We start from the raw sequence: 20285 nt of genomic DNA, 5'->3' as shown, positions 1-20285 counted from the left end.
GGCTAATCCAGGGCAGCGAACACAAAGCAGACGTGTTTTCCATAAGCGCAGGACACCATGCGAAAGACACTTGAAGGTAAAAACATGTTCAATAGGCTATGTCCTGCCAAACAGATAGAGTTACCTTGTTATTTATTGGGTTAATGTTCTTTCAAAGTGGATTTAACTAAACTAATGCTTTTTTTCCCTTGAGCACCATCTTGCACTAGAACGCTGCCTGGTCGCAGCAGTGGCCTTCAGCAGTTTGTCTCCTTGTGACACTACTACAATTAAATTTTTAGTGTGGTTCGGATTAAATTTATTTGCAGCTTCTATTAAAAAGGAATACAGAACCGATTCTCTGATCTAGTTAGCAGTGCCCCTGCTCCCTGCAGGGGGGTTGGACTGGATGGGCTCTAGGGGTCCTTTCCAACCCAAACCATTCTGTGATTCTGTGATTCTATGATTCTGCTATGCCCAGGTTTGGGAAGGGGAAGGTGTCTTTTCTCAGATTGCAGAGCAGCAGATCTGCTGAAATCCACTGCCTCTGACGTGCCACAGAAATAAGGCTCGGGCACCCCGCGTTCCAGTCGGTAACGTGCATTTCATGTGCGACGCTACCGCCCTGGCCAACACACTCCTCACTGTAAAGGGGCGCTACAAGAAGTAGGAAGGCGCTACGCTACCTGAAGTAACACTTCCCTGAGCTTTAACTTCTTAAAGTTTTTCACAAGCTATTTTCTTATAAGCTGAAATTTTATAAAGTTATTAATACAAACAGTATTCTGACTCAATCTTTAAAAACGACGGAGCGCTTTGAATTTCTAGCATGCTCGTACGGGTTGGGCTTATTTTGTTTGGGTTTGTATTGTTGGTGTATACTAATTTACATATAAATTGTTATCCATGTGGAAAGAGAGGGAAGCACGGCGTGGTGCTTTCATGTACCGCCTTCAGTCATGAGAGATGCAGTTTACATGCTGTGCCTTAAAAACCTCCCTCCTGCCCAGGGAGGAAATAGGTCGAGCCCGTCCTCAGTTGTTTTTCATCAGCAGCCTCCGTCGGTTGGTCTGCGCCGGGAGAAGGAAGGAGGCGCGCGGGAGAAACTCAATGAGGTGACAGATGAAGCCGGCAATTGCTTAGGGTGGTGTGTAGGTGGATCTGCCTGTGACCCAGCCGTGGCTGGAAGGAAGCTAATCAGTTCATTTGCTATTCAGTATTGCCAGCAGGAGGGGTTCTTATAGGGAACAAAGATAATTTGTCCTTTACTTGATGCTCATTTTGATTGTTAAGAAAATGTGTATATGCAGTAGAATGGGAAGCATCACGCTGCTTGGTGGTGACCCCAGCTGAAAGCAATATACCTTCAGTCTCCCCAAAGGGATGCCTCGGCAAGGAAGTTCTAATATTTTTCCTAAAATATTTATTGTGAATACAACAGATTCACAGTCGGAGAGTGAGGCTTCTCCTGTGAAACGGCCACGGCTACTGGATGACAGTAATGACAGGCCTGAAGAAACCAGTCGATCCAAACAGAAGAGTAGACGCCGGTGCTTCCAATGCCAAACAAAACTGGAGCTAGTACAGCAGGAACTGGGATCGTGTCGCTGTGGTGAGTACTGCCTGTCAGTAGCGTCCGGCTTTCTAACCCAGCCGTGCTCGGATCCGTATCAGAGGTGGAAATCCAGGGAACGCTTGCGTTTTGTATCTTTCAAAGATACTTTAAACAGAAGCTGTTGCTTCCACTGGTAGCAAAAAGTTATAATTGGTTCCTGTCTAATTTCCCATCTAAAACTTGGGCCTCGATGTAGTGCCTTGTCTCAGGAGATGGCAGATGTTAATGAATTTAGCTTCAGAAGTCCCGGTAAGGCAGGAGAGCGTCAGACCCACTTGACAGGCGAAGAAACGCAAAGCACATCAGTAAATACGCAAAGGTGACAAGGCTTTCAGAGAGCTTAGAGGGACATAGGTCAGCACTTACATTCTGCATTTTATAATTACATTATTATTATTAAAAAGTTATGAAAATGTTTTCATCCCCACAGTTAGCTTTAGGGGGCGGGGGGAAGACTTGTTCACCGTACACTTAAAATCATCCAACCTGGCACTTCCGCAGCTGACGGCACTGTTCAGCTAATTGAATCGAGGCTGATACTCTCATGCAGACAGCTAATTTGGGGCTTCATATTACATGCAAATGATCTTTCTGAGATAATAATTAATGTGACTGGATTCCAGAGGAGAGGCTCTCTCCTTCATGGAACAGTTGTGTTCATAACTGGTTTAAATGTATTCATCGGACCCAGTGATAATGCACATGGTAGTTTTACCTGCTAATTATTTTTTCATTTAATCGTGTATTGAAAGCTTACACTTGCCCTCTCTGACCATGCTTGTGTTGATACATTTGGAGAAGTTGGTTTAGTTACTTCATCGTGTCTCAGCAGGGGGGTAATTTCCAAAGGATTTGCATGGATGATAGGTGCAATTCACATTGCTCCTGTGAAACGTAGGCCGTTGAAATAAAATGTTTTCTGGATAGAAGGCATGGCCTCCTGGGCAGCGGTGGGGAGAGAAAGGATTGGCTAAGCTAGTTAGAAGGACCCGGTTAATGAATTCTATATTGAATACCTAATATCAAGTGAAGAGAAGCGAGAGAAAGCTGCAGAGACTCCATGTTATCCTTTGTCTTCTTCAGCATCTGTCTTTAACCTTTAGAGATTGCTCTTGTGTTGTGCTCTTCTGGACACGGGACAGGCTTTGTTTCAGATATCGGAGCACTGCCATGCAACTAACGTACGTTCTCTGTGAAGCCACCAAACGTGAAATCAAAAGCTGTAATGTTGAAATTCTTTCTATGGAAATCACGTGCCTGGATACTGTGGCGTATCCAGTAAGATTTTTATCAAACTGAAGAAACTCGGCGCTAGCAATGACACAGTTTGGTGTGGCTCTTTCTGTTCAGCCTGGTAGAGGCAGGAGTTTCTGCTCGTGGTCAGATGACTGAGGCTGCTCACGGGCACCTGACTGAAATAGAAGAATCCTCCCTAATATTGGGAGCAAGAGAGTTTTAGAAGTTTGGGGAGGATTGGAGAAAAGATGACTTAGCGATGATGTTAGATCAATCATCTTCCCTGCATTCTGCAAAGCTGGAGCTATGTAAGAGCAATGAAGTCGAAAGGAACTTTTTAAAAGTCCTTCCATTGATCAGTAATGTTTTTAAAATTATAAAATAGGGCCTGCCTTTTTTGTTTTTGTTTTTTTTTTTGTAAACTGGGTAACATGCAGCTAGTTGGTTCCTCTCAAGTTTTCTTGAAGTAGTTCCATAAGTCAACATTGTTGCAATATAAACTTTGTAGGAATTATTCTTTAAATTGTTTGTACTAGATAGATACAGCTTTATGGAAATACATCTGTTGAAGTTCATAAAATATGTTAATAAAACATGAACACGAAACAAAAAATTCCGAGTTCCTCAGGAGTAAGTGAGGAAATGAAAATTTGCATTCCTACGTTACATATTACATCCTATATAGTTTAAAGGATGTATAATAAACATTTATATTCCACACAGCGGGAGGCAGGAGTCTGTTTCCATGTTACAACACGGCTGAGAAGGCTGGAGACCTTTGGTTTATCTGTGCAACGATAACGTTTCATTACACGGTGTTCAGTGCATGTGTTATCTATCGTGGAACGCCATGTGGTGTGAAAGTAGGCACACCCTGCACTGCTTCCTTAAATAGTAACGCTAATAAGAAGCAAACCAACCCCTACCACTGAGCAACACGGGTCATCTCAGCTTCACCTCACCTAAACTACTTTACCAATACTTACCAGCATGTAGCTTTTGTCTTTTGTAAAGAAGCCGCCTTAGAAACCATTCTCGCTAACTTTTGCCCCACTAGCTGCAAAATCAGGTTGCTTTAGGTCATGAATAACAAGCCAGATCAAAAAGCCTGGGGAAGGGGTGGTGGGAGATGCGACAGAATAAATGCACTTAAAACGTTTTCTAAATCCATACGTGATCAGGTTCTAGTCACCATGTGAAGCACAGGTAATGCTGCGCGCTTCACTGGAAGTGTTGGAAATACATCAGCTGGTGTAAAATAAGCGTGTACGTTCTCCAAGAGTAATGGTCAAGGTAGAACATTGTTTGAGCTGGGCTTTGGACCACTGCTATTAAACTCTTGGCATCTTAATCCTGAACAGAAGCAATGGGAAAAAATGTGGAAAAGACCTTAACTTTAAACATTAAAAGAAATTCTGATAGTCAGAATCAATAAAAAGGCAGACATGATCTTTAGAAGGACGAATGTGTGTGTTTGCTTGGATGTAAGGAAGAAGGATTAACCACATAAAAATTACGTTGTTCCAAAGCTCTCTCTGAAACACTATTGTTAAAATCCAAATTAACTCTTTAAGGCTCCCCAGAACAGCAGTTTTATGGATTGCTGTTACACATCTTCTTGTCCCAATGGTAAAAGTACTGGAAATCATCTCCTTTTTTGCTGATGTGTCCTCATGACTCTTCCAGTGAGATTTTTAGTGAGACATAGCGGAAAGAACACTCTGTACGTGCTGGACAATGTTTTAATATACCTGCAGCTATTAATCCAGCGTAGCTGGGACCTGTCCAATGGGGCACGACCTTTTTAAAAGGGGAGAAAGAGAGTGTGGGCTGCTGCTTTACGCCAAATTCGGAGGTGGTTGGGAGACTGCTGCATTGGCTCTACTGTCTCCTGTAAGACCTGTCCAGGGAGAGGTGATGCTGCTGAGCTCGTTCCCTTGACACTACATGGAATTTTAGACAGATCTGACAGTGCTGCAGGGCTTTGCCACGAAGAAAAACCATTCACTACAGAGAAGGGAGTTCCAGTAAGGGTTCTTCAAACACAACGTTTTTCAGCTGTAGAAAGATTTGTTTATTTTCATACACACTTACGTGCATGCTCTCAAAACCTTTTTTCATTCTGCTTCCACTCTGTACAAGTTATTAACTGCTGACAAGAAATTCACATCTCATAAATAATGCTTAAGAGCCATTGCTATATAAATTGAATGTGTTATGAATTGTGATGGGCCTTTTTGTAGCATTCTGTGCCTGGAGCAGGAAGAACAGAGGATGTCATTTTCATTAATTTCTAATGAGGTGCCAATTAAAGGCAAGGAAGGAACTCAGAAGGGAAGAGTCACAGAGCTCCCCTGAATCCTGTACCCTGGGGCTGTCAAACGAGCGTGCTGCCAAGCCTCCGCTGAAAGTTCCAGTAAATTACAAACTCATCCAGAGCACACACAGACAAATTCGGCTTCCCTTTGATCTTCAAAAGAGCAATTTGTAAGACGAGTTCTGAGCCTTTTCACACGGCGAGCTGGGAGAAGTGATAGGAATTGTTAATTGCAGCTGCACTTTGCAAGCTTCAGTGAGAAAAGAGAAATTTTAAAATGAATTTTCATTTTGAGCCTCTCTGACTGGATAACCTTTAAATCAACACTACTCAAACAAACCCAGCTTCCTGTGAAACATTTCTAGGTGACAGTTACACTAGGCAGCGATGCTCTCTAGTTTTGGGTGGGCCTTTCAATAGTTTACTGCCCTATGATGGGTAACGGTTGTATTGAAATAATGTATTTATTTAATACCGGATTTAGTAGGCCGTTATATCATCAAGGAATTACAGGAATCGGATTTTTCAAGTTACGTTCTACTACAGCATTTGCGCTGGAAGTGTAAGCTGTCCAAAATCAATCGCCTGTGATTCTTGATCTGAAAATTAAGTTGTCAGTTCAGTGATGTGAGTTAAAGTAGCTATGTAAGACAGAGTTCTGGAAATGTATTTTAGAAAAAGAGAGGTTGATTATTTGCAAATTACACTATAAATTTATGGGCCTTGTCTTAATTACTTGACTGGATGTATATCGCTACTAAATAGTTGTGTGCATTTTTAAAAGATACTGAGCTGTAAACTTCTAAGCCATAGAAATCCTTTGCACAGAAAGCATAGCTTAATTTTATGGCAGAGGTTTAGTATTTTACAGCAAAAACTAGTTCTGCTATCGCTCGTTGTGTGAAGCCAACCCACAGAAAATGGCAGTGGTCCTTAATATCGTTGGGGTTGCGTAAGTCAGACGAGGGTGTTCTAGACGATCAGTAATTTCACATCTGTCATGTTAGAGCCAGTCCTAGTCAGCAATTAAAGAAAAATTAGTACAGTGTGCCAGCTCTTCAGCAGCTTTTGTGTAGAATGGTTTGCTCTTTGTAGGCCACATCTAATGGACGTGTCTGTAGCTCAGGCTCCACTTACCCAGAACTCTTGGCAATCAGTGGGGTGGCCAAGATAACGGGCCCTGGAAGGTAAGCCTGGCACTAGCTTCCAGTGCCCTAGGGACATGTTGCTGATTTGTTTGTGTGCTTCTCAGGTAGGAATCCCAAGGTTTTTTGTGTTCTTTGGCCAGAGTAGATGCTTAACAGGGTGCGAAGATGTTGAAACCTTCCAGTTTGGTCAGACTGTATTAAAAAATAACTGCTCGGTTATGGTGCAATCTGAGAGTTGTTAGCAGTATTTCTTACCTGCGTGGACAGAAAATATTTTCTTGGAGTTTTACTGGCCTAGGTTGTGTCGTTATAAGTTCCCAGAACGTGGCCAGACTTGAACAGTTATGTATTCATCACTGCTCTTGAGGGAGACTCTGCAGTAACTACTAACCTCAGGCATGGGTGAAGGCAAAATGTGGTGGTGTGCAATTATTATTTGTGAGACGTTGGCAGATATCGATGTTTGTCTGTTTCTTGACTTGAAGGGATGCGCATTGACACGCGGCCTCTACAGCGGGAAGACTTTGAGTTGGGAAACAAGAGTCTTAACTTTGCCAGTTGGCCAGAGCGCTGCCTCGCTGTGCCGAGCGGGTGGGAGAACACCGCAGACTGCGCCTTTACGAGGGCATAACTTCCCTCACTAATTAGTTGGGAACTTTATGTGGGTATAACTTTATCCACATAGACCACTGCTCGTTGCGATTGCGATCTAAACTAGTAAAGCATGTCTTTAGAAGGAGGACCCAGTTTTTAGTCTTCGCGGTATATGGCGTGCTGGGCTCGTTGGAGATGGTGCTGAGTGTGACTTTAATGCAAACCGGATAAATGCCGTGTTACATTTTTATTAGGAGTTGGTGAAAAGCCTCATCAAGATGTGATCAGAGCGGGTAAGATTGCCTTGATAAAATGGTTTCTGGTTCTAACAAGTTTAATAGCAAGCTGCTTGCTACAGCTTAGCACCACAGAAAATCAACCTGTCTGAACAGTTGATAACTCAATTTGTACCTGACTGCTTTGTGGCTTGTTTCTTGCAAGGTTGATGCGTAAAACCAGTGAAGAATCCGCATTCTTTGCTTAGGTTAGAGGAGGGGGCAGGAAGGATGGCAAATAAAGAAAAGAGGCCGTAGTAGTACGAGATGTACGTGTTACATAGTACAGTTGGCTCAGATGACAAATTCATTCATATAGGAAAATGAAAGATAGAGGAGAAGCTGAACTGTGAAAGAGTATAAAATAGGGAGGTAAAGCAACAAACGAAGTATTTGAATAATCTTGAGATTACTTGCCTAGAGGGGAAAAAAACATGTAAATGAATGTTTAACTACACTGATTGAAAACAAACAGAAAAAATAGGGGCAATGGGACAGGCAATTATAAATGCCTATTAAGTAGATGAAAGGAATCATTGACAGAAACAGAGGTACTCTGGTTATCATTAAAATAAGAGAAAAAAACTTCTTTAAGACAACTCATCAAAACACGTGTGTCCAAAAAAATGCACGTGCCGTCTTCATTTTAATTTCTATACAGATACCAGTGTACTACATTCCTTCGTATGGGAACAGTGATCATGGGGGAAGTTACTCTTGGGAATAAAATAACAACTTTGAGAAGTCGTTTGAAAAAAAAGTAGTTCAAAGGAAAGCTGACCTTAAGGTGATGAGGGAATAAACCCGTGGGGCATGGGTTTATCTCAGACTAGAACAATGTTAAAACCAAACTGGCATCATGTCCCTTACAAAATATCCTGCAACTTAAATCACCTCCTGACTTAAGTCTGGTGCGTTCTAAAGATAATTTGGTGCTTGCCAAATTCTAAATAGAGAGATATATATATATAGAAAGAAAATATTAACAGAGGAAAGGGCTTTAAAACATTAATGAGTAAATGCAGATTAAAGGAGATCCAACGACTGTGAGAAAGCATTATAAACAAGCTGTAAAAATCTGTAATCTTGGCAGGGACAGGAACAAAACTTTTTCAAAATCTTTGGCAAACATACCTTCTAAACTATTTCGGAAGCTGGTTTCATGTTACATCTATATATGCCTGGATATATATATACACACACAAAGACATAAGCATAGATAATAAGTATAAAAAAGAGAGTTCTGCTATGTTACTATGCTTATTTTTCCACATCCTTCCTTTTACTCTAGCTCTGTATAAATCTGTAATAACCTGGCGGAATTCTTGTCTCAGGACTATTTCAAAGCATCTGTTGCTTTACTTCTGTTTTGGTCTTCCACCAAGCAGAGGGGTGACAGGAAGAAAAGAACAGACTCATGTCAAGCTCTGAGCGTTTCTGTTGGCCATCAGAGACAAAACGTGTCTGCCCAGAAGAGCCGGTACCTTTTTTACGGTGCCGTGGCAGCGCATCTCACCGTGATTCAGTAATAAAGCAGGTGGAAGGAAAGCAGCTGCAGATTCTTAACTTGTACAACAGAGCTGCTCGTTCGTAAACACAGGAGATGAGGCACTTGTTTGGACTGTGCCAGAATAAATTTGGAATGATTTGATTTACTCAGTTAATTTAGAAATTATCTTCAAAAGGACAGGAAGAAAGAAACAAACTTGAATAGATAAGCAAAAAAAAAAAAAGCTCTGACGACTTTTTCATCTTTGTACGAAGTAGTCCAACAGGCACTGAATCTAATGTTTCTCCTGAAACTCAGTAAAATATTAAATCATGGTTCCATTTCCATGGAACCTTTTTCTGTGGAAAAGAATTTGTAATGGCACTGGTAAATTCACTTTCTAGCTGGATAAGGTTTATCTGGTACAACCCAAAATGGCTTCAGGACATGATTATGTATTGGTACAGCAGATGTACTTCCATTGATTAAAATTAAATACGCGCTCTGCTTCTGGAGATTATGAGTCAACCAGTTCATAAGAAGTATTAAAGGAAAAATAAATCTTATTACTAACTAGTTACATACTGTAATTCTGGCAAGTCTTCCTGCCAGGCCTTAAGATGTACCATATTCAGCTCTCTTCTCTTGGCTGTTCTCCTAAGATGGTTGCTCCCAGAACAGTACTTTTGCCTCGGCCGTTCCAGTAATGCCTAGCCTCTTAGCTTTCATTGCTGCAAGTATTTTAAAAAAAAAAAAAAAAATCTATATTGAAGTTTGAATTCAAACTCAAAGGCGTTTTGTTTTGGTTTATTTTACAAAGATGTTATCCCAAGACTGTAATTTAATAGATAGGGAATAGGAGCTGTTAACCAATGTTGGTCTCCGAGTAATACATATTCTGAAAACACTAGAAATTAAACAGATAAAATTGGTTGACTAATTGGCGTAGCATCGGTTCCAAGGATAGGACCCAGAAAAACACTTTAGAAAAGTGTTTTTAAAGCTGTCCACAGCTTTAAAAGTGTAAATGGAGTTTGTGGTCTGCTTATAATTAGCAATCATGAAATATAGTTTGAAAAGGCTCTCGTATGTTCCCCCAGCTTGTTCAGCTAACGCGGGTTTCTTGCAGCATGTACTGATTTTGATTTCTTCCACTGTGCTACCTAAAGTTCTGCAAGAGGCGACTCTCTTGATTTAGTAATGTATACCGAGCCCTGCAGTTACCTTCCTATAGTCCCAATCAATATCTGTAATTGAAACAGGTCAGTCAGGCTCTTAAGTCCTTGAGTTCTTCTTAAATAAAAGAAGTTAGCATGCTCCTTTGAAAAACAACAACAAAAAAAGAGCTTTTCTTTTGGCACTACCGATGTGCTAAGTCCTTCAGTATATACCTTCAGGTGGTTTTTGCAGGGATACTACAGTATGAGGAAAAAAATGAGGTTTTTTTGGTGTGCCACATTAGGTCACTTCTTCCATACGTATCTGTACTGTGGTTACAGAAGAAAGGAGCATATGCATAAAGTAAAAGAAGATGCAATTTTTAATTGTCCTGTCTGCACAAGATACACATGGCCTAATGAGCCTGACATAAAAATCTAGCTGAGACTATCTTATTTCTAATTCCATCTCTTTCACTACCTTTAGGGAAGTAATTTGCTCAGTCTCTTGAGTCCTTTTTTTTCTTATCTGAAAAATGAAGATAATAGCCACGCACCTGCCAGATGTTAAAGGAAACATTTCTGAAGGTTAACGTGCTCTACCTTTCCTAATCAAAATTCTTTCTTTACAGTGTTCTTAATTTACCCAGAGTCTCAGAGGTACACGTTGCAGTTTCACCAGGACTGCCTAGAAAGCGTCCCCCTCAGAGTGAATCAAACCTATGTGTCCATATTTTAACAAATAGCTATGCACGTAAGAACTGATTTTACTAATGTGCTTGATATTTGAAGTTAACAGAGAAGGCCCAAAAATACACTACAGTAACCTGACAGATCCTGAAGCAGCGTTGCCAGCGAGTTCCACTGACTGTGAAGTAAGGCTTGGGTAGGCAGGAATGATGCACAGTGAATTTTGTTGCTGAAAGTCTAAATTCTTCATAGGAATAAGTGGGGAAAAAACTGTAACACTGATCGCTGCATCAGAACTGGGAGGAGAAAAAGGATATTGAAAGGAATTGTCAAAAGTTGCCTTGAAAAGTCAGGCTTCTTCACAGGAACTAGAGATTTCCACCCCCCCACCACCTCCCCCCCCACCCTACAAACTAACTAAATAAAATATTACCTAAAGGAAAATGCCACCTCTGGTCTTAAATACCTTACCTAAAGTCTAAGAAAGTGTAAGAGCTAGGTACTGGGACTTACTGGTACTGGTTCTCTGCTAGGGTCCCCTTCTAGGTTGCCGTGGGCCTTCTAAGGAAATGGCGTAAAGATCAGCGTGCATCAGTTTTCACAAAAGTTAAAAGCATAATATCCGTCTGTGTCAGGGGCTTTTGCTATTAAGTATTTCTGGACTCGGAGGAAAGTTTTGAGAGCTGAAAAACTGTATTTATGAATATTCTAATCACTAAGGTATTTTCTTCAGTAGGTTTTTAAAAGTAATACATTTCTTTAATTGTATCTTTATATGTATTGAAATGAAAATGTTCACCTACAGAGGCATTCACAGGCATTAAATGTTGCTGAAAGCTGCTCAGATCTGGGCATAAGCGCTGTGCAGGGGGTCCTGCCGTGTCCTGAACAAGCGGGAGCAGGGAATGTTGTGTAAGGCTCTGCACCCAAAAAAAAAAGGGGGGGAAGGGTGGAAGCGTACATCACTCTAAGCATTTGTTTTCCTTGATGGTATACATAGAGCTCCTGAATGGAGCTGTATGTCCCTTTGGTTAGAAGAAGAATTACTCTTGGTATAGATAGCAAGAGGCTACAGGAATAGAAGGCTTGCACGGAGCAGAATGTGTAATCTAAGAGACCCATGGTGTAAATAGGCGATAAAGACATAAAATAAATTTCACTTAGGTTTAAATGAAATAGAGCTGTTTCTCGCCAGTGATTTGGCCAGCAAGTCCAGCCGTTGTCAGACTGTGGATCAATATGGTGCAACCTCTAGAAAGCTATTTAAACCCAAGGCATAAATAATATAATTCAGGAAATACACTGAAAGTCAAACCTGGAATCATATTCAGCATGTGATGATTTGAAGTCAAAATACTTGCCGGATCCAGGAGAGCAGTTAGAATTCATACAGCACATACAGTATGTTAGTGTAGACCCCTTCATTATTCATTCCAGTTCTTTATTAATAGCCTTATCTTTCCTGCATTTTCATTGGGCTAAACCAAATGATACACATACATTATTGAATCACTCAGTATTGCTTGCTATTTTAATTAAATTACTGGGTACACTTTGGCTTTTAATTAAATCCTCAGCTTCTGGGAGAAGTGTATTAGCTCAGGTGGGCTTGGTGTGGAGAGAATTCTGGAAGGATTAATACTCGTCTAGCTCTTTTGAGAATGTCAAACACTCCGCACCAAGGCCCTGCAGTGATGCTGGGATAGCTCTGTCATCCACCTGCCCTTTCTTTTTTTAAAAAGAAAAAATATTTCACACTACTTTCAAATCTAAGTATTCTGGGTAGGAAATAAATACTTCGTTCTGTGCTGGTATAGCCTATGGAAAATCTTATAAGAGTACTACTATTTGCAATAGTGTTACCTATCGTTATGGTTTACCTCTATGAGGTGCCTACTCTTGGACACTAGGATGCCTTTTTGGCATAATTCTGCTTTTTTACCGCATGGCCTGTTCTTCGGATTCATTCGCCCGTATCCTGCAGGATACAACCTTGTGAAACTGGGAGTGATACGGGAGATGCGGTGGTGTTTCAGTGTGTTCTCGGCCCTGCAAACATGGCAGTGAATGATCCTTTTACAAGTGTAGCGGTGGTATTAATTCCTCCTGAATATACCGTTGCAAGCTGACATGAGTATTCAAAAAAGCAAACTCTTTTCACCTAACCTAAAGCCTAAACTTTTAATTTTGAACCTAGCTTTTCCTCTCCCTCAAGTTAGTCGTACATTGGTGTTCGCTGTCTGGCACCACTGTCGATGCTGCAAGTTGATGGGAGCAAAACGGTTCTTTTGAAAATTCTCCTGTTAAATTAAACTTTGTTTTGCCTTTGTGCTTCAACAGTGACGGAAGTCTTTTGGAGGAAAATGTTTCTTTCGGTTACATTGAGAAAGTATGTGACAAATTAAAATGCTAATCTCTGTGAAGTTGCCTCTATCACCGTAGATGAACTGGGATCGTACGCCAGTTCCGTAGGCGTTTCACAACGGCGTTTGTGCAGCCGGTGAGTCAGCTTGTGGGGTCACAGCTACTGCTGGGGCCAGACTGCTGCGGATTGCAAGTTAGGCAAAAACTTGAGGACAGTATATAAGGTTGGAAGGGGAGCCTACAGATGAAACGCGTAGGTCGGTGACTTCTGAGGTATAAAGCAGTTTAGAAATGAGTACTGCACGCTGTATCCCTGGGAGTAATCCTGTAGCGAAGTTGCTCCGTTAGACTGTTAGGGACATGGTTTAGTGGTGGGATGGCAGGGTTAGGTTAAAGGTTGGACTCGATGATCTTAAAGGTCTTTTCCAACCAAAGCGATTCTATGATTCTATGATTCTATGACTGTCTCCAGTAGATGTTGAATCCATGGTGGGGTGAAGAAGTCGTGATGTAAAAGTAGTTGCTCTAACGTGCACGTGTTCTGTAGAGCAAGGAAAATATTTGGTCCAAACCAAAACATTTACCCACCGTTATTTTGTGGTACGTGGCAGAACTGAGATACGATCCTGCCTGAGACCTGCAGTAGTTAAGTAAGAACTGACCCACAAAAAACTTTTTAATTGCAGTTTACTATTACAAAGCAGGTGTGCTGTATTTATCACTTGGATTCATTGAGGACTCTTTGAAATTCAGAAATAATTTCCTGAAAACCTCAGTTCTGTTCCTGAAGATGCTCCCTCCTTCTGCGGAGTTGGTGTCTGCTAGAGCAAAAGCAGGACTTGAACCTAGGAGAGCGCCATAGCTTAATTTTTCCCACTCCGAATACGCTGTCTTCAAAGAAACAGGAGGAAACTGTTTCTTTGGAGTTGTTCTTAGTTCCAAAGTCAAGGAGTAGGGTAGTGTCTTGTGTAGAACCTCCTTAGGAATTGTTGCTTCAAAAAAAAAAAACCCCTAAAAAATCAGCATGTGCTCTGTCCTCAGGCAAGTCCTCTGTTCAAAATTTGTGTCACGTTTAATGTAGGAAGAAATAGTTTGACAGCTTTCTGTGCAAGTAGTAAGATAAATAGGAAAGTGAATTAGAAATTAGCGCAAACTGGGATAAAAGGTAGTTTGTTTGCAGAGTCTCCACAGTGCAAAACTGCATCTCTCGTGTGCTCCCTAAAGCAGCTTCCCAGGCTTACGATCCTCGAGAAAATAGACAGAAGACACTTTGAAACACAGGTTTTACGTGACTAAACTCGGAAATACAAAGCCTTTGCCTTTCAGTCTAAAGAATTCTTGCAGAAACTTTAACTATACCTGGCCGGTGGCTGCTACAGGATTAAGAAGACATCATCTTTCTTTTCGTATACGATTTCTTCCATTCGTTTCATGGGCAGGTTTTTTCACTAATAGCTTTTTCGTCTCTAATACATGCTCATACATATTGCTTTACCCTCTTCGTGGTAGACAGCAAAATAGAGCATAAACTCAATAGCAGAAATACAAAATGAATCTGCAGCATCTCATAAGCATCCTGAGTCTCAGACATCAAATTTTATGTAGCGTCACAGATGTCACGGAGCTGCGCGCTTCTGGCACGAAACCTGAGATTATGACCGACTTGAGAGCAGGATGGAAGCCCCAAGTGCACATCCAGTCCTGGGGACGGGTCGGCAGATTAAAAGAAACATTCTGAAGTGTCTTGTACCACCTCTTTTTCCTCTTTTTGATTCGGTTATTCATCGTTTTGGTAGTCATGAGTAAGTACAGATGATCTATATAAGGAAGAAAATATTGAAAGGCAAGTTACAGTGGCCGTAGCAAATGCTTAGACAGTTAAGTTACTAAGTTACGTCCCCTTCTTCCTCTTGTGTGTTTCCCGGATCTTTTGGAGCTGTGCTGTTTGTGAGGGAACATGGAGCTGAAAGGCCTTGCAAGGGCAATTTTTAAGATACTGTGCATTAATATTTAGAGACTTCTGACTTGGGGTGCTCAGAGGTTAACAGTCCCCATGCGCTCTTCTTGGAGTGGAAATGATTGGAAAGGACTGCCTCAAGCTCTGTTTTGTGGAGTTTCAATAAATACATCTATTTGGTTAAAAAGCTTCACCTTAATGTGGCTTATTCCCCTTTCCCCTTGGGAAGGAATGACAAGATTCCTAGCCAAGTCATTCCGAACTACTTAGCACTTAATCAAAGTCCATGACCTCTCGCAAAGCTGGCACAGGGAAGCAGGAGAATAGTTCAGTTTACTTATTTCCAAAAGCTTGTTGTTTAGCTTGTTGGGGTTTGGTTGGGTTTTACAGAAAACGTCAGTAAAACTGAGTGTTCCTTGAGTTGCGTAATGAAATCTGACAATGCCAACGCGGAGCGTTCCCCAGAGAAAGGAGAGAAAAGTTAATTGGAGTATATGCAAGAATGGAGCTGTCGAGGAGAGTAATACAAGAGAGCAGCAGACTAGAATATTTCTACACTGTAAGCCAGCAGCGCACACAAGCTGCGCTGGGAGTTTTGCCAGGCTGGACTATAGGACACGTTTACTTCCTTCCATTGCTGGATGTTCTTTTTGAACACTCCCCAAAATATTAGGGGAGCAAGTTAGATTATACTGAAATCCCAAGAGCAAGTGTTTTCTGAGGTACACAACGCACAAGTCTTTGGGATCTTGGCTTTGTATCTCGGTAGCGATTTCTTCTGCTCCTACGTTCATTTCTTACCTATTCCATGTCTTGAAAAAAGAAAAAAAAATATTTCCCTCCCACACTTTTAAAAACCGCTTTATTTTTTGTATCGCAACACATTAAGTCATCTTTCCAGCTGGAAGGGCTGGGGGAGGTGCATAAATGTTGTTTTGGGCTTTGCCAGGCTCTTTTGGGGAATGATGTCCAATTATTCCGAACAGTGCTGCAGCAGCGCGTCTCACTGCATGAGCCAGTCATCTCTGTTGGTGCGTCTGCCTGGGTTTGCTGTGTTGTATTTCTTTTTTTTTTTTTTGTTGGAAGGGACCCCCAGAGCCCACCCAGCCCAACCCCCCTGCAGGAGCAGGGACACCGCTAACCACATCAGGTTGCTCACAGCCCCGGCCAACCTGGCCTGCAATGTTCCCAGGGATGGGGCCTCCACCCCCTCTCTGGGCAACCCCTGCCAGGGTTTCACCACCCTCACTGGAAAGAATTTCTTCCTTAGATCCACTCTAAACCTACCCTGGTATGATAGCCTGTAGATAAGTTCACCTTTTAAAGATATGTTCAAATATGTTCTTGCACAGAAATCCGCATACAGACTCACACATACCTTGTTAGAGGATACACCTTTGGTAGAGAATTTTTGCAGCACTTTCATCTCTTAAGGTTGCAAGGTATTTTTAAGTTCTGGTTGAAGCTCTTGTTGATTGGAATTTCAAATTCGCAAGAAAGGTAAAATTTCTTGTCAAGCACGTGAAGAAGCCAAAGCACACAGCAGAGAATTCTGCATAGGAATGTGTCTACGCCATTACTCAGACTACTTTTGAATAGGCTTTGTATAGGGGATCCATACAAACACAGGTTGTTTATTAAATAAAATTTGGAAATGGCTGCAAGTTCTGGTAGTTTTGAACTTCTGCCTTTTGACTTGGGAATGTAAATGATAAATAGCAGTACTAGCGGGCAGGTTAAGACGGTTGTGAGTTATTATGCTGTTTAGTTGAATTGTTTCTGATGCTTCGCCTGTCATTTTGTTGGTGTTTTACCAGCTTACTGTTTTCAGAATTTGAAGACAAAGTTAAGAATTAAATGTAGGTTTTAGTTGAAATATTTGCTTATTGTCATTCCATACTCCCATCAAGCCAGCGCTCTTAAATGTAACAGCGAGGAAAGTGCAGTCATTTTTCATCATCGCCTGCACAGAGTGAACTGTAGGTCTGTGGTTTTCTCTGGTCTTGAACATGGGAGATTGTTTTGTTTTCTGTCCTCTCTAGTTGCCTTTTCCCAGCAGATTCCTCCTGAATGATGAAAGCAACTTCACAGTTGCTTGTGTGCGATCTTGGGCTTCCTTCGAATGATGGTTTTTTTCATGTGCAATGCAAAAGACTCATCTGTGTGGGTCCAAGTTAGGCAGAGATGGTACGCTGCTTTATGGCTTGAGCCGTTTATGCTCTGGTGATGAAATGGAAGTGACTTTTGGGTGATATATTGTGAAGTGGTTGCTGGGGCGCCTAGAGGAGCTCAAAGGGTTTGAGGCACTACATCATGGTTTCCAAGATGCCCGCTTTAGAGGGCTGAGGAGGAGGTGATTCATAGTTTACCTCTAACATCAGAAAACAACAACTGTGATGCCGTGAGATGTATTATTACATTTACTAGACTGAAATCTTCTATGCTGGGAGTGGAAGTCTGGCATATTTTTGGTTGATGGCTAGGGTAAACTAACTTGAGTTGGCAGATGGATTCCCTTTTCCAGTGCTCTTTCCCCCAGAAGAAGGTTATTTATTTTGTCTTTTAGTTCTAGTGTGCTAAAAGAAGCATTTCTGCAGTAAAATCCTTTCGGGGAGACAACCGGTATTTGATACCTTCCCATAATGAACTTTAACAGTAAATATACCCCAAGAGTTCATTAATCTAACTTGCTTTATAACCATAAAAGCAGAGTTCTCGGGAGAAAAGGGTTCACCTCTAAATCTGGATTGGTTTTAAGGATCGAAATAGAAGTACATGTATTGGCCTTCTGCCCCAGTGCACGTAAGTTAAGAACAAAACTGTTGTAAAAACTGATGGTCTTGGTATGACGTCAGGCATTTGTGCGCACGCAGACCCCAGGACGCCCACTCTGATTTCAGACCAGTGAAGAAGCAAGGGGTGAATATAGCAGTAACACCTCAACTGAATATATCCACTCTGAACTAATGAAGAAATGTTCAGAACTGCTGTTACTCAACTAACTACTGTATACCAGTATTCAAGTCCTTTAAATTTTAAATAAAACCTACAAAAATACAAGTGCCAATCTTTAAAGTGATTTAGGCTTTGGGAGCAATGGGACTAATGATCTGAAGTCTCTTTTGGAAATTGCGACTTCCAGAAGATCCCCATTGCTAAATCAACAGGAATAACCCCCCCCCACCCCCCCCCCCCCATAAGAACAGCCAATCTATGCGAAACTACCTTTAGTAACGTTCAAAATCTGCTTGGGTATTCTTTCATTAGGCATTATTGGCTCTAATTAGCAGTACATATTTAAATAGATATATGAATAGCAGGTTTAGATCAATTTAGTTGCTGAAATTAGAAATACATTTTCCATAGTCTGGGACTATGTCCCCTGCCATTTATTGTGGACAGTTAGTGAAATTCTGTTCAAGAATGCGTAAAGAAACATTTGACTAACAGAAAAAAATAAATCGTGTTTCACCTGGAATCAAAAGAGCATTCAGTACAGCTTTTCCTACGTGAAAACGGGTGCTCTAAAAAGAACTAAAAGGTGTTCAAAAAGGAAATAAGGATATGGCAAAGCCCAGAACAGATTTTATTGGAGGATGGCAAGGGAGAAGCTACACTGGTCTACAAAAGGCAGGGGGCTTTGTAGAAGGTGAGGAGATGGGGCAATTGAAAGGTCATGTTCAAAAGTGATAAATCGTGTTGTATATTTTCTCACTACATGTATAGAATTGTCAAAAGGGTCTTGCTGAAGCTGTGTAGAAGATTGCATACGTGTTCAAGATCTCTTTTAGATAACATTCAATAGCATTTCTATGTACGCCTGTTAACCATGTGGAGAGGATCGGTAAAACCATCAGGATTTAAAACCATTTTTTACCTGCGAAGGACTGAAACGCCTTCAGCCCAGTCCGTATCTGCAGGGTTTCTTGCATCTGCTTCTTACACATCCATTGCAGACAAGATGACAAACTTGATTTCTGAGCTCATCTGGTCAGGTGTCTATGTGTTCTCGTGCCTGCAGTGGACGTCGGTTCGGTAATTTGAAGTCTTGTTTGAAGCAGTGAGGGAAGCCTTCAGCCCGTGCTTTCTGTAAGAGAGAACGGAGTGAAATGCCTGTCAGTATTGAAACTGTATTCCAAGGATGTTTTCATTTTAACAATCAGACCTTGAATTTTTGGCACCTCGAGAAAGATATTTGTCACACTTGAGTGCGGTATGACCCAGATTGAGATTGAAGTGGAGGCAATGATCACAAGGGGTGAGATAGATATCAATTCAGTCTGCATCCTTCCATCCGTATTTCTGAATCACATACACCAATACAGAAAACTTGTCTTTTTTGCTTTGTTCCTAGAACCAGGCTTCAAAGCCAGCCGGATAATAGACGTGTCTTTTCATCGCCGGTGCTATTGAAACAAAGAGCAAAGATAAATCAATTTTTCTTTACATTTTTTTTTAATAATTCCATGTGTGATACTTTTTCCCTTTCTGTTTTCTTAACAGTCACACTGACATAACGGTAGCCTGCTGTTCTCTCCTACAATTGGTTTTATAGTCCAGGAGCTCGAAGTACTTTACACACATTTTTGTGGGTGTGTGTACATCTATACAGACACATATATGCACATGTATATATATGCACAAACACACACTCTCTCAGTCATTCGCTCATTTTTATCCTTTTCCATCTCAAATACCATCATTTTGTGGCTTTAATATCTTTCGAACATTCAAGGAGCAGCAGTAATGTAAAGCATTCGGTGAGAGGCAGAGGGATGGTTTAGCGGTGGGATGGCAGGGTTAGGGGAACGGTTGGACTTGATGATCTTAAAGGGCTTTTCCAACGTAAACGATTCTGTGATTCTATGATGCTCTTTGCACCATCAGGCAGGAAAAATACTGCCTCATAGGCAGTTTCATAGACAGTGGACTACATGAACCCTGTAAGTGCGCGACTCTTTTCCCTACTTTATCATCTTAATACTCTATATCACTATGTATCATTCATTTTAGAGCCAGGGAATCTGAGGGAATTTCTTTACTGTTACAAAGTGTTAGGGCCAAGTAAGAAAAAAGCTGATTTATTTTTTTTTTTTTGTAGACTAGACTGGCTACTGAAAATGCCCTCCTCTCCTGTAGGAAAGAGTATTGCCGTGTGTTGCTGAATCACATCTCGCTGGAAAACTGAATAATGCTGACTAGCTTTAGGCAGAGACAAATGACACTGAGCTGAGTGGTGCGGCTGATGCCGGAGGGACGGGATGGCATCCAGAGGGGCCTGGACAGGCTGGAGGAGTGGGCCCCTGTGAACCTCATGAGGTTCACCAAGGCCACCTGCAGGGTCCTGCACCTGGGTCGGGGCAACCCCCGGTATCCATACAGGCTGGGGGGATCAAGGATTGAGAGCAGCCCTGCCCAGAGGGACTTGGGGGCACTGATGGATGAAAAGCTGGACATGAGCCGG

General features: G+C 41.5%; 1 protein-coding gene across 2 annotated transcripts in view; it reads left to right on the top strand.

Annotated features, from left to right (window-relative positions):
• The window catches only part of ZFAND3 (zinc finger AN1-type containing 3), a 111958-nt gene that overhangs the window by 88983 nt on the left and 2690 nt on the right, over positions 1-20285 (top strand). For both annotated transcript variants that reach the window (XM_035888697.1, XM_009648962.2), the window contains one exon: positions 1421-1591. In XM_035888697.1, the coding sequence (XP_035744590.1) occupies positions 1421-1591 (171 nt within the window). The remainder of the gene's footprint in view (positions 1-1420; positions 1592-20285) is intronic.

Source organism: Egretta garzetta, unplaced genomic scaffold (genome assembly GCF_000687185.1).
Source record: "Egretta garzetta isolate BGI_Z169 unplaced genomic scaffold, ASM68718v1 scaffold491, whole genome shotgun sequence".
NCBI classification, from domain to species: Eukaryota; Metazoa; Chordata; class Aves; order Pelecaniformes; family Ardeidae; genus Egretta; species Egretta garzetta.
Note: the sequence above shows the minus strand (reverse complement) of the source record. Positions and strands in the feature narration are given on the sequence as shown.